Source organism: Megalobrama amblycephala, linkage group LG23, assembly GCF_018812025.1.
Source record: "Megalobrama amblycephala isolate DHTTF-2021 linkage group LG23, ASM1881202v1, whole genome shotgun sequence".
NCBI classification, from domain to species: domain Eukaryota; kingdom Metazoa; phylum Chordata; class Actinopteri; order Cypriniformes; family Xenocyprididae; genus Megalobrama; species Megalobrama amblycephala.
This window is the reverse complement of record NC_063066.1, coordinates 1,852,035-1,866,178: the sequence shown is the minus strand read 5'-3', so window position 1 is coordinate 1,866,178 and position 14,144 is coordinate 1,852,035. Positions and strand designations below refer to the sequence as shown.

Here is a 14,144-nt window from a genome sequence, read left to right as displayed (position 1 = left end):
TATGACATGAGTATAGTGTACACTCCCAAGTTGGGTTGAAAATGGACAAACCCAGTGGTTGTGTTATTTAACCCAACTATTGTTTAAAAATTACTATATGTCTGGCTTAAAATGAACCCAAAATAGGTTGGAAATTAAAAATCAGACACATAATTGCTAGAGGCAACAATAATAATCAAAAGGTGAACATTTATTAATAAGCAATTAAATAAAGGTTTATTGTTTTGTATTGTTTTTAAATTGTTTTTACAGACATTTTTAAACAATAATTCAGTTAAATACAACTACCCAGCAGGTTGGGCAAACATTTAACCCAATCGCTGGGTTAAAACGACCCAATCCCTGGGTTAAAACATCCGAGTCGCTGGGTTAAAACAACCCAATCGCTGGGCTAAAACAACCCAATCGCTGGGCTAAAATGTCCCAATCGCTGGGCTAAAATGTCCCAATCGCTGGGCTAAAACATCCCAATCCCTGGGTTAAAACAACCCAATCGCTGGGCTAAAACATCCCAATCGCTGGGCTAAAACGCCCCAATCGCTGGGTTAAAACGTCCCAATCGCTGGGCTAAAACGTCCCAATCGCTGGGTTAAAACAACCCAATCGCTGGGCTAAAACGTCCCAATTGCTGGGCTAAAACGTCCCAATTGCTGGGTTAAAACAACCCAATCGCTGGGTTAAAACATCCCAATTGCTGGGTTAAAACAACCCAATCTCTGGGCTAAAACATCCCAATTGCTGGGTTTGTCCATCAGTGTAGTCATTTTAACCCTATTTATTTATTATTTTTGCTTTGTGTTCCATGGGGAAAAAAAGGCATACAGTTTTTAATTTAAACTATTCTTGTAGTGTTCCTAACATAGTCCTAAAATAGTTTTAATATTAAATATGTATATATTTTTCTGTTGATTTTGTGGGGAAATATGACTCGGACATGTTCTTGAAAGGTTCACACATAAGGATCTATCCTCCAGTCATAATCATGTGAATGGTGAGAAAAGCTAAACATAGAGAAGCACATCTCACTCACTTTCTCTTTCCAAACACCACACATGCATGTGTACAAACATAATGCAATTATTTGTGAGTTTTCCCATATGAAACGCACAAAAACAAAAGTCCCAGGATATCCTGTATCTGGCTGCCACATTGCGACGCTGAGGCTTTCTTCAAAATGGCATCTGTGAATTAAATTAGACCACAGTCCCGACACATTCTGTGTGTGTGTTTCATGACCTCCCCCACTTCCCTACCTCCACCTCCCCTGATCACACTGGGATGAGGGATCTAAACATCATTGTATGGCTTAAACAATAGACGGTGACACAGTAAACCAGCCGGCCGAGGTGAACTGCTGCTTGTTGTTGATGTTTTCGGCAGACGGAGAGGAAACGGTGAAGACGCACATAAACACAAGTTTCAGTGGCTTGAGGTCAGTTGGTCTCATCTGAGGGCTGGAAGGAATGCCGACCAATCTCACAACACATTCCTGACAGACGACAGCCTCTTATCTCCAGATGGATATTCAGAACAACTTTGTCCATCTGACAAACAAGCTGCACTGTCCAGCATTCAACAAAGATGAAACGACTTAAAAACGAGTTGTGATATCACAGAGTTCGAAATGACAACAAAGTGAATACAGCGTTTAAAAAAGTGATGCATTCTGTTGAACTATATCACAAAGACTCTGAGAGAGAGAAAGAGTCCAGCAGGACTGAGCTGGAGATGAAGACTGAACGGTTGAGGGTGAAAGAAGATTAAAAAACCTCATTAAAATAGACTGAAATAGAGGGAACAGGTTTCAAACATCTGTGTCTGAATGTATGAGGAAACATGTGCTCATTAGACTCTCCTAAACAGTTGCGAACTCATTTGACTAAAGGTATAACAGTTTCAGAGCTGCTCTGTGTCAAACATCTCTGATGTGCATAAATACACAGATAATGGAGAGGATGGCAGTGTCATTATCAACACTTCTCTCTCATTCTCCAGAGAAAGAGGCTCACTAGAATGAGTCTTCAGTCATGCATCTAATCCTGTCAAATGAGTTGATTTCTGAGCTCAGACCTTCTTGGATGTCATGCTTTACCCTCATTATACTCAATAATCAAGCAGCTGAACTCTTTAAGTAGTAAAGGGAAGGTTTTCTGCTGACCTTCACATCCCCTCTGAGGGTGAAGAGAGACTGAGGGCCTTCGTGTGTTCAGGAACCTGTCAGGACAAGAGCGCAGCCTCTTAAGCACTCCACAGGTGACATGATTCAGACCTGACCTCATGCCTTGAGACAAATCTGTCATGATCCAGAAGCAGAGATATGAGTGAGTGAGAATGACGTGTGTCTGTAGGTGGAGTGAGGGCAGGATGCAACACTGACATTAATGTTCATTTTAAGACTGAGGCAGGAACCAAGACAGGATATGTGATCACCAGAGAGAGAGAAAGGGCGGCACGGTGCAGAAGGTCGCCGGTTCGAGTCCCGGCTGAGCCAGGAGGGCTTTCTGTGAGGAGTTTGGATGTTCTCCCAGTGTCTGTGTGGGTGTGCGCCGGATTCCCCCACAATCTAAAAACACGCAGTATAGGTGAATTGGAGATGCTAAATTGTCCATAGGTGTGTGAACATGTAATTGTGGAAAGATCTGACCTCAATATGGCAAGAGATGGCCATAGAATCACTGAGAGTCAGATACGACTGAACTGTTAAAGGATTAGTTCAGTTCAGAATGAAAATTTCCTGATAATTTACTCACCTCCATGTCATCCAAGATGTTCATGTCTTTCTTTCTTCAGTTGAAAAGAAATGAAGGTTTTTGAGGAAAACATTCCAGGATTTTTCTCCATATAGTGGACTTCACTGGGGTTCAACGGGTTGAAGGTCCAAATGTCAGTTTCAGTGCAGCTTCAAAGAGCTCTACATGATCCCAGACGAGGAATAAGAGTCTTATCTAGAGAAACCATCAGACATTTTCTTAAAAACCTTCATTTCTTTTCAACTGAAGAAAGAAAGACATGAACATCTTGGATGACATGGAGGAGAGTAAATTATCAGGAAATTTTCATTCTGAACTGAACTAATCCTTTAAATGAGAAAACACACTTGAAAGACGTTTCATCCGAAGCAAATGTCCTTCACTGTCATCAACTATACAGAATACAGGCTGCGTTTACAGTCTTAAAGCACAGATCGGATCTTTTGACCATATCCGATTTTTTTGTCCCAGCTGTTTTCATTCACTTTAGACACGGCTGGTATCCGATATCTGTGTTTACATTAATCCCCGCCCAAAATGATTCTGTTGGTGATCGCTTTACTATGAGACATGGCTGACCCTCGGGCAGTGTTGCCAGGTCTGTGGTTTTCCTGTGGAATTGGGCTACTTTAACACTGTTGCTGTGGGTTGATTTCATGTCCGCGGGTTGAAACGACCCCAGATAACATGATATTTAGCCAACGCTATCTCACAAGCAATTTGGGTTGTATTTAGTCCCTGGAATGCAAATTTTACAATGGTTATCCTGTCAAAAACATGGATTTTACCCTCTGGAATGCAATTGGGGTAGTTTTGGGCTAGTTTTGAGAAGCAATTGGGCAGGTTTTGTTGTGGAAACCTGGAAACCCTGCCTTTGGGGATTTGAATGGCCGTGCAAAACTTATTTCATTCATGTCTGGTGGCCATGATTATTTGCCAGCATTGACAAGTTAAAAAAAGCTTTCATGAAGTTTGCAGTGCAAAATCTGACTGAACAGAAACAGACCAGAATGTTTCTGTTTGTGTGCAATTTCTTAACTTTCTCAGTAAAAACACACACAGGCACATCTTCTTCATAATGCGACATTAAAAAGCTTTCTTTCTTTCAAACATGATTGGATATCTGATTTAAAACCACATTTGCAAGCTCAGAACGGATGGATCTTGTGCAAATTTTTGGGTTTACACCTATGGTTCACACGTGCAACAAATTACGATCTGTGTTAGATCTGAGTAAAAAATCCATTTTTTTAGTGGCAGTGAGTTCAAATCAGTTCACAATGCACGTGAACAAACTCATTTTATTTTCTCATGATCTTTCTATCTGACACTTCAGAAAGATGCAAAGCAAGAGCAATGGTTTGTGCCTGTAAAGTCAGTTCAGTAGTTACAGTAGTATTAATAATCAAATAATAATAATATTTTTTGCTTTTTGACAAACAGACTAGGTAGAAAAGTGGGATTCTTTATAGTTTTGTATTTTATAGTATATTGAAAACAAGCAAATTTTGGATTATTACTAAATATTTCACAAACCGCCTCGCCTAACTCTTAATATTCTCTGTGATGTGGTAAATTCCCGAATTACTTCAGAAGGATCTATTTTGGGGAATTTATCACATGATTGTCATTATCAGCTATTGGGAAATGCCTAAAATGAAACATATTGAAACAGACGGACAGACAGTAGCAGTTCAGTGGACATTGACCTTGGCATTTATGGCACAGTGTGCTTACAAAAGTCCTTGTGCAAGCAAAAGTCCACAATTAAAACAAAGAAGTTTTAGTTGTGCACGATGACACAATTTTCATCAGAAGCTGCAATGTAAATGTGCAAGTGTTGAACAGAAAAATAAAAGAGAAAGACAAAGCAACAGCTAGATGAAAATTAAAAAGAAACATTCACAGTAAAAAGTAGAAACCTGCAATTGTTACCTTATGATTCAACACATAATAATAAGTTTTGTTGGTATGAATTAATGTATTTAGATAAATGTTTGACTTAACCAGTTAATCTAAATGTTACCAGTTATTTCAGTATATATTCATAAGAAAATCATCTCACTTTTTCTCAGCTTATCAGAATTGAATTGTTTGTCAATGACAACAATCAACTGCATTCATCACTTTCACAAACTCATGCACTTTCCTGTAATTTGTTGTGATGAAAGCACGTGCCAAGAACATAAATATGGATGTAATGTTCCATAACAAACTGATAAGTTGCAGAAAAAGCAAACAGCCTGTGATGATGTATATGAGTTTCAGTAATGGGCATTTCCCAGATTTCCAATCCAGCCCCGGCTTTACTGAATGTTTAATGATTGAACCCGTGTTGCAAAATAAGGCAGTTTTACTCCAGATATCAGCTGGGATGGGAGATAAAAGCTGCTGGACAGAAGAGAGCGTCCCAACAGAACTTCATCTTCTTCAGACGAGAACTAAGAGCTCAAACTCAAAACTATGCTGCGCTGCGCTTTCTTTCTGATGTGCCTTTTGCACTTAAAGCACACAAGTAAGTGGACTGTGAATACTGAACTACATTGAACTCATTTGACTGTGAACACAGATTAGTTTTTGTAGAGGTCGCAGTCATATCTCTGTCTTGTTGTCTGCAGTATTGGGAGCCGTCACTCCAAAGCCAATCCTTATCAACGGCACCTACATCAACCCAGAGCTGGGCAACTATCACGCTAGATTGAGGAGTATCGCCCGCAGCTGCCTGGAAATCAAAGAGAAACACGACGGCACGCAGGGTAAGGACTGTGGAAGATACAGTATCTGTGTTAAAGTTTAATTTTTAAAACCATTCTGAAAAACTCAAATACGCTAGCAGTCAAACGTTTAGACAGACTTGACTGAATTTATATTTATCATCTTTTAAAAAATAACAAAAAGCTTCTGCTTAAATGCTTGAAATGAGTTTTGTAGACAAGTACAAATACACTATCGGTCAAAAGTTTGGAATGATTAAGATTTTGGTAACACTTTATTTCTATGGTCCACTTTAAACATTTTACTAACTACAAGTAATGTGTCAACTACATGTCAACTAACAGTGATTAGAGTATTAGTAGACTGTCTGCTTAATATCTGCTAACACTTTATTTTGATGCTTCTCAACAGACATTTTACTAACTACAAGTAACATGTCAACTACATGTCAACTAACAGTGATTAGAGTATTAGTAGTCTGTTTGCTTAATATCTGTTAACATTTTTGATGCTTCTCAACAGACATTTTACTAACTACAAGTAACATGTCAACTACATGTCAACTACATGTCAACTAACAGTGATTAGAGTATTAGTAGTCTGTCTGCTTAATATCTGTTAACATTTTTGATGCTTCTCAACAGACATTTTACTAACTACAAGTAACATGTCAACTACATGTCAACTAACAGTCATTAGAGTATTAGTAGTCTGTCTGCTTAATATCTGCTAACATTTTTGATGCTTCTCAACAGACATTTTACTAACTACAAGTAACATGTCAACTACATGTCAACTAACAGTCATTAGAGTATTAGTAGACTGTCTGCTTAATATCTGCTAACACTTTATTTTGATGCTTCTCAATAGACATTTTACTAACTACAAGTAACATGTCAACTACATGTCAACTAACAGTCATTAGAGTATTAGTAGACTGTTTGCTTAATATCTGCTAACACTTTATTTTGATGCTTCTCAACAGACATTTTACTAACTACAAGTAACATGTCAACTACATGTCAACTACATGTCAACTAACAGTCATTAGAGTATTAGTAGTCTGTCTGCTTAATATCTGTTAACATTTTTGATGCTTCTCAACAGACATTTTACTAACTACAAGTAACATGTCAACTACATGTCAACTAACAGTCATTAGAGTATTAGTAGACTGTCTGCTTAATATCTGCTAACACTTTATTTTGATGCTTCTCAATAGACATTTTACTAACTACAAGTAACATGTCAACTACATGTCAACTAACAGTCATTAGAGTATTAGTAGTCTGTCTGCTTAATATCTGTTAACACTTTATTTTGATGCTTCTCAACAGACATTTTACTAACTACAAGTAACATGTCAACTACATGTCAACTAACAGTGATTAGAGTATTAGTAGATTGTCTGCTTAATATCTGTTAACACTTTATTTTGATGCTTCTCAACAGACATTTTACTAACTACAAGTAACATGTCAACTACATGTCAACTAACAGTGATTAGAGTATTAGTAGACTGTTTGCTTAATATCTGTTAACACTTTATTTTGATGCTTCTCAACAGACATTTTACTAACTACAAGTAACATGTCAACTACATGTCAACTAACAGTGATTAGAGTATTAGTAGACTGTCTGCTTAATATCTGCTAACACTTTATTTTGATGCTTCTCAATAGACATTTTACTAACTACAAGTAACATGTCAACTACATGTCAACTAACAGTCATTAGAGTATTAGTAGTCTGTCTGCTTAATATCTGTTAACACTTTATTTTGATGCTTCTCAACAGACATTTTACTAACTACAAGTAACATGTCAACTACATGTCAACTAACAGTCATTAGAGTATTAGTAGACTGTTTGCTTAATATCTGCTAACACTTTATTTTGATGCTTCTCAACAGACATTTTACTAACTACAAGTAACATGTCAACTACATGTCAACTACATGTCAACTAACAGTCATTAGAGTATTAGTAGTCTGTCTGCTTAATATCTGTTAACATTTTTGATGCTTCTCAACAGACATTTTACTAACTACAAGTAACATGTCAACTACATGTCAACTAACAGTCATTAGAGTATTATTATTACTCCAGTCTTCAGTGTCACATGATTCTTCAGAATTCATTCTAATAATCTGATTTGCTGCTCAAGAAACATTTCTGATTATTATCAATGTTGAAAACGTTTTTTAACAATATATTCATTTCAAAAAAAGTATTTTTAATGGATGATTAGGAGAAGATACAGAAGGAATAGTACTGAACTCATACTGAATTAAAGCATCATCTCATGAAGTCCAGAATGAGCAAAGACAAAAAAGAAGCTCAAACACAAAAGTGACATTTGACACTAAATAATACCAATACTTCAAGTTGTTTTATATGATTTATTATTATTATTATTATGATATGTCCAAATGTAAGGACATTTGCAAGCTTTCAGTTGAGTTCTTTCTTAAAGCAGAATCTGGCTCTTTTTTTCTCCTCAGACGGCATGTACATCCTGACCACAGCGAGCGGCACATATTACCAGGCCTTCTGTGACATGAACACGGCCGGAGGCGGATGGACTCTTGTGGCCAGCGTCCATGAGAACAACATCAAAGGGAAGTGCTCTGTTGGTGACCGCTGGTCGAGCCAGCAGGGAAACGCCCTGAACCTGCCTGAAGGAGACGGAGCATGGGCGAACACCGCCACGTTCGGCAGCGCAGAGAGCTCGACTAGTGACGACTACAAGGTACATCATCACACCAAACTCCATCTAACCACTGACTGGATGGTACTGCCAATCTGACGGCCCTTATATCCCACAGAATCCTGGCTACTACGACATCTCCGCACAAGATGTGTCAGTGTGGCACATTCCCAATGATGAGCAGCTGAGAAACTGGACGTCTTCTGCCATCCTGCGCTACCATACCGAGAGCCAGTTCCTGAAAGAGCACGGGGGAAACCTGTACCACTTATTCAAGGTCAAACACACTGTTCTGTCTGCAGACTATATAAAAATCCAACATGCACGGACGTACTGCTGCTTTAAAGAGTGTGTGCATCAGTACTGACACTTATAGGCCGCATTTACACTACACAGTTTTTTTGATGACCAGTTTACATCTTTTAATTTGACCATTAACCCTTGTGTATTTTTCAAATTCACTACCCTTTCGTTATGTTCGGGATGAAAACATCCACTAAATTAAACTGCTGTAAAAAATGTATCGGATAAATATATTTTTTTCTTTTTTTTTTTTTTTTGCATAAATCTATTAATCAACCTCAGTCCTGATCAAAATCCAGGATTTTTACTCTTTAATTGCCAAGTTCATAAATTATGTCACTGATTTGGGAGGAAAAACTCACAAAATGACTTATTTTCAATATAAAAAGTGAACTGTGGACTGGATTTTTTTACCTTTTATCACAGTCTTGGACATGTGAAAGATACAACATTGGTTTTGATGCATTGTTTTTTTTGTGCAGCATCAGATTTTAATTTTTTCTCCCTCATTTATTGTTCGTTTTTGCCCCATTGACTTCCATTATAATGACATTTTTTGATTGCAAAGCCATGATACCATATAATCATGCATTCTGATGCATAATCATGCATTCTGATGGTTTTCCCTGTTGGGAAGAGGTAACATTTTTAATTTTTACAGTTGATCACCAGGTGGCACCATTAACCCTTTAGATAGACCTGTGCAACAAAAAAAGCTTAGTTTCTGGCTTTTATATGGAGTTATATGGAGTATTACAGCATGTTATTGTGTGTGTGTGTGTGTGAGAGAAAGTGTGAGAGACCTTATGCCAACTTAAAACATCCCCAACATAAGGGTTAAACCATTACAATAATTCTGGGGGGGAAAATCTGAATGTTTTAAAGCATTTTTATTGAACGAATGTAAAAATGTAACAACAGAAAATGAAATGTTTTGTGTTGTGTTTCTAACAGAAGTACCCAGTGAGGTTTGGAGCCGGACACTGTAAGAGCGATACGGGAGCCGTCAGTCCGGTGGTGTATGATAAGGGAGACAAAGATTCAACTGCAAAATTATATGGACCGTCAAGTACTGAACTCTACTTTACATCAAAGTGCCTGTTTACACCTGCTCACTGCATGTGTTTTTACTGATCTGATTTGTTAAAATGGTTCTATTTATACTTCTCCAGTTTTGTCTGGAAAGAGTTTCAAAACACCTCCTGAAGAGGCTTGAGTGATCAGATTTAAAGCGTTTCAGAGCATTTCCACCTGGTCTTTTCACAATCAGATAGCCGTCCCCTCAGAGAAAACACATGAAGTGAACAGGTGTAAACAGGCCCAAAGAAATCCACATCACACTAACAATGAAGTACAGAAATGCTAAGTACAAACTGTGCATGCTTTGTTTTTCTCAGAGGACTTTGAGCCTGGCTTCATCACCTTCAGAGTGTTTAACGATGATCAAGCAGCCATGGCCCTGTGCTCCGGAGTCAAACCCACTGCATGCAATCCTCAGCACGTAAGTCACTTCTCAGCTTTCGTCACATCTGAATATTGCAAAGGAATCAGGCTGATCTAAGTGTGTTTTTCAGTATTGTATTGGAGGAGGATATTTCCCTCAGCTTCAGCAGTGTGGAGACTTCACCGGTCTGGATCTGAGCGGAACAGCATCCAAACAACTCACTGAATCATCTGTGCTGCTCTTCTATCGTTAAGACGTGAAACATCAAACATTCACTGCTGTTTACATCAGATCAAACGCTGAGCTGAGCTGTACATGTATACATTTGTTAAAACATTATTTTTTGTGTTTGATGTTTGATGTATGAATGTGATATCAATAAACATCTGAAAAACATTTCCAGCTGTGTTAAGAATTTTAGCACTAAAAACATGCAGGGAGATTTTCAAATTAAACTGTATTTATGAACAGTTCATGCAGCTGTCCAAACGCTGTTAGAGTTCGGTTTAACTCAACTGCTAGAATGTCAGGAATCTTCATCATTTACTCTTTTTAATGAGCTGTTCTTTTGTGGGATCCTCTATTACCAAGGAAATGGACTTTTAGATGAAAACACTGTCCTTAACTGACAGAAGGTCAGATGTAGCATGTGCTCTGATGAATTAAACATTTTTACTTTTTTTTTTTTTGAATTTATATTGCAATTTTTTTCATTTTTTAAATTAAACATTTTTACAAGACAAATTTGGTTCAAATCTGGTACTGCAAATGAAAAAGTTAATATAGCTGTAAACACGTGGATCAGTGATTCAATAAACGCCTCTTAGGGCCAGTTGTTCAAAATGTTTAATCTGGATCAGAATGATCTGGATTTGGAAATCCCATGTTTTGCTATCCAGGATCAGGTAATCCATCTTACTTTTGTGCTGGTTTTTCAAAGAAAAATTGGATTGGATCACCATGATCCAGATACACACTTTTCCAGATTACCAAATCTGGATTACCAGTGCTCTACGGAGCCCCTAAAGGGACATGATGATAGAGAGAATATGGGTTTTGAATTTAATATAATATTTTTTGTTGGATATTTACAGCTGTTTGGGGATTGTTTTATGGCACCAAAATCATTTTAACTTTACAGTAGGTTACCGAAAGGCTAAATATGTAGGCTAATGTCTATTTCTAATTAATTACCTTAACAACTATTCAAGAGCAAAATAAAAAAATGTGTATGTATATTACATGATATAAATATTGTATTTTTTGACCAGTTTGAAAGTTTTATCACATTTTTGTTCCTGAAATCCACCCTTCTGATGGGATCAGTATAATCCAGATTTTTTTTTTTTGGATCAAAGGTATCCCAATCTTATTAAAAAGTTTTGAATAACACACTGATGATTTTATCCATATCAAAACCAAGATTGGATTTTGTGATCTAATCTGATTTCAGAATCCTTTTTTTCCTTTTGAACAACCCATTTTCAAGATTTTATCCAATCCGATAGCCAAAATCTGATCAGATCACGTTTGCTCTGGTAACCAGGGCCCGGTTTTTCAAAAGTAATCCACTAGGATTTTGGATAACGGATTGGATCAAATCTTGAAAATGTGTTTTTCAAAAGAAAAAACGGATTACATAATCAGATTAGATCACGTAATCCAATCTTGGTTTTGATCCGGATCAAACCTTTAGTTTGGGTTTTTCAGAACTTTTTTGTAGAATTTGGATCACTTTGATCCAAAAAAACAGGATTATCCTGATCCCAACAGGGGGTAGGATTTCAAGGTGGATTCCAGGAGGAAAATGTAGTAAAACTTTAAAACTAGTCAAAAAATACAACATTTTTATCATGTAATATACATACACATTTTTATCTTGCTCTTGATTAGTTTAACTGTTAAAGTAATAAATTAAATGCAGACATTAGTCTACATATTTAGCCTTTCGGTAACCTACTCTAAAGTAAAAAGAAATTTTGGTGCCATAAAACAATCCCTAAACAGCTGTAAATATCCAACAAAAATATATTTAATTCAAAACCCATATTCTTTCTATCAACATGTCCCTTTAGGGCTTCCGTAGAGCACTGGAAATCCAGATTTGGTGATCCTGAAAAGCTCCTATCCGGATCAGATTGATCCAATCCGATGTTGCTTTAAAAAACTGGCTCCAAAAGTAAGATGGATTACATGATCACGGATCGCAAAAAAAGGATTACTAAATCCGGATCAATTTTATCCGGATTAAACCTTTTGAAAAACTGGGCCCTGGAAACAGTTGTTCAATCGTGCAGTCATTATTTCCACCAGCAGAAAAACTCAAACTCACCATGAAATCAAATTTGAAACTGCATCGCAAACAAGAACAAATGTAGGGCGGGGCTTGATTTTGTCTGTGGGGAATTGATTGGATGGTTGTGGTTTGCTATTGGTGGATCTCATGTGAGTGACAGGTTGCCCCGCCCTCATCATCAGAGAAGAGGGAGAAGAAGATATTCTGATTCAAGATTATGAGGAACATGAATTTAAAACAATAATAATGATGTGCACCGATGAATCATTTATAATAAACACTGAAATATTCCATAAAAAAAAAAAGATTTGTCAAATTTTGATTTCATTGTGACTTTAATGTAAAGTGTTCCCGATACATGAATATGCAAATCATGCATAAACATGTTTACAGCCAATTTATATTCCAACAATATTTGTGTTAAACTCTTTGCTCTGTTCTTGTGATACAGATGTGTATTCACTTTCATTGACACACACACACACACACACACACACACACACACACACACACACACACCCACACACACACACCCTCCCCTTCTGCATCCTTGAACGTGTTTCCTGCATCAGGAAGCAGCAAAAATCCCATATGATTTTTTTTTTCCTGTTCGCCAAAAACACAACTTCCTATCCACACGGTCAGGTCAGCTGAAATCAGTGTGAATCTGGAGAACGTGCACCTGTGTGTTTGAGCCAAAGAAAGAGAGAGAGGGAGACAATGAAGTCTGAATGGCTCCTGCGGGGGTGTTGAAATAATCGCCCCACTGGTTCTCATGTAGTGGTGTAAAAACCTCACATGTGTGTGTAAAATAAAAACACAAAACCTCACAATACAGCACAGCAACAATGCTTTGTGTCAGATTATATTATTTCATTAACAAAACACTCAGGTATTAAAGTGTCGCACAATCGTTCAGGAAACAGTGAAACGCTATTGGATGCTCAGTCGGGTCACATGGGCCGGAGCAGCAGCTGAGGACAGCTAAAGGAAACGAGAGCTTTCAGCGTCACATGACACCTTTAACAAGAGCTCTCTGTATCCTGCTGCTGATAACACCAATCCAACACAAACACTGAAGCACATCAACACTGTGTTCGCCACTTTCAACAGAGACTTCATGCAAATTATATTGTAAGATCCAATAAAACATTTTCTGGATTTATGCAAAAAATTATGCGTTAAGATTATTCTGGAGCATATCTCTGTTGTTTTTCAGATCACACATTAAACACACATTACTGTCGCTCTGTCCTAAATATTTCTTGATAATGTTCTGCTAAAAATACCACCTTAAACCAACTGACCTCGACAGACTCGGAGGAGAGAAAGTCATGCATTCACATTCATTAACTGATCAGTCAGTCAGTGTGCGCATGAATAATCCAATATTTGAACCAGTTTTCTTATTACAGCTAATTTTTTTCAGAATGAGAGACCGATGACAACTTTCTTTCATCTATAATTTGGAAATCCCAGATTTGGGATCCCGAGGGTCTTTATACGACACAGAGAATGTGAAGAATCTCCTCAGCTAAAGAGAGAAATCTCTCCTCACTGCTGAGACTTACACATCTCAGATTTGAAAAAGCCTTGGGACCTAAAGGGGAATTTTCCAATTGTGAACGGCTCGTTACGAAACAAAAAAAAAACGAGACCTTCCCGACTTCCTATGACAGCCTGTGGCCTGATTCTTACGCGAAGGATGCGGGACATTTTTGCCAGGAAAAAAGGATGTGATGTTTTCGCTCCCGAGAGCGTCTCTTTTGTTCAGCGACACATGGAATGAATGAATGCTTATACAATGTTCAGGATAACGCTGAAATTCTGTACTGTAATGTCAATGTGTCAATTCATTCAAACTATAGTCTCAAATATACTTTATGATCAAACTATCAAAAGAGTGTAATTTTAATGACATGATGCC

General features: G+C 37.5%; 1 protein-coding gene across 1 annotated transcript; it reads left to right on the top strand.

The window, feature by feature from the left end:
- The first annotated feature begins 5,104 nt into the window (after positions 1-5,104).
- Positions 5,105-10,317, top strand: itln3 (intelectin 3). The gene is made up of 7 exons (XM_048176763.1): positions 5,105-5,265; positions 5,369-5,506; positions 7,969-8,216; positions 8,293-8,451; positions 9,432-9,546; positions 9,875-9,978; positions 10,052-10,317. The coding sequence occupies exons 1-7, from the start codon at positions 5,214-5,216 to the stop codon at positions 10,172-10,174; spliced, it is 939 nt and encodes a 312-aa protein (XP_048032720.1). The 5' UTR covers positions 5,105-5,213; the 3' UTR covers positions 10,175-10,317.
- The last annotated feature ends 3,827 nt before the right edge of the window (positions 10,318-14,144 follow it).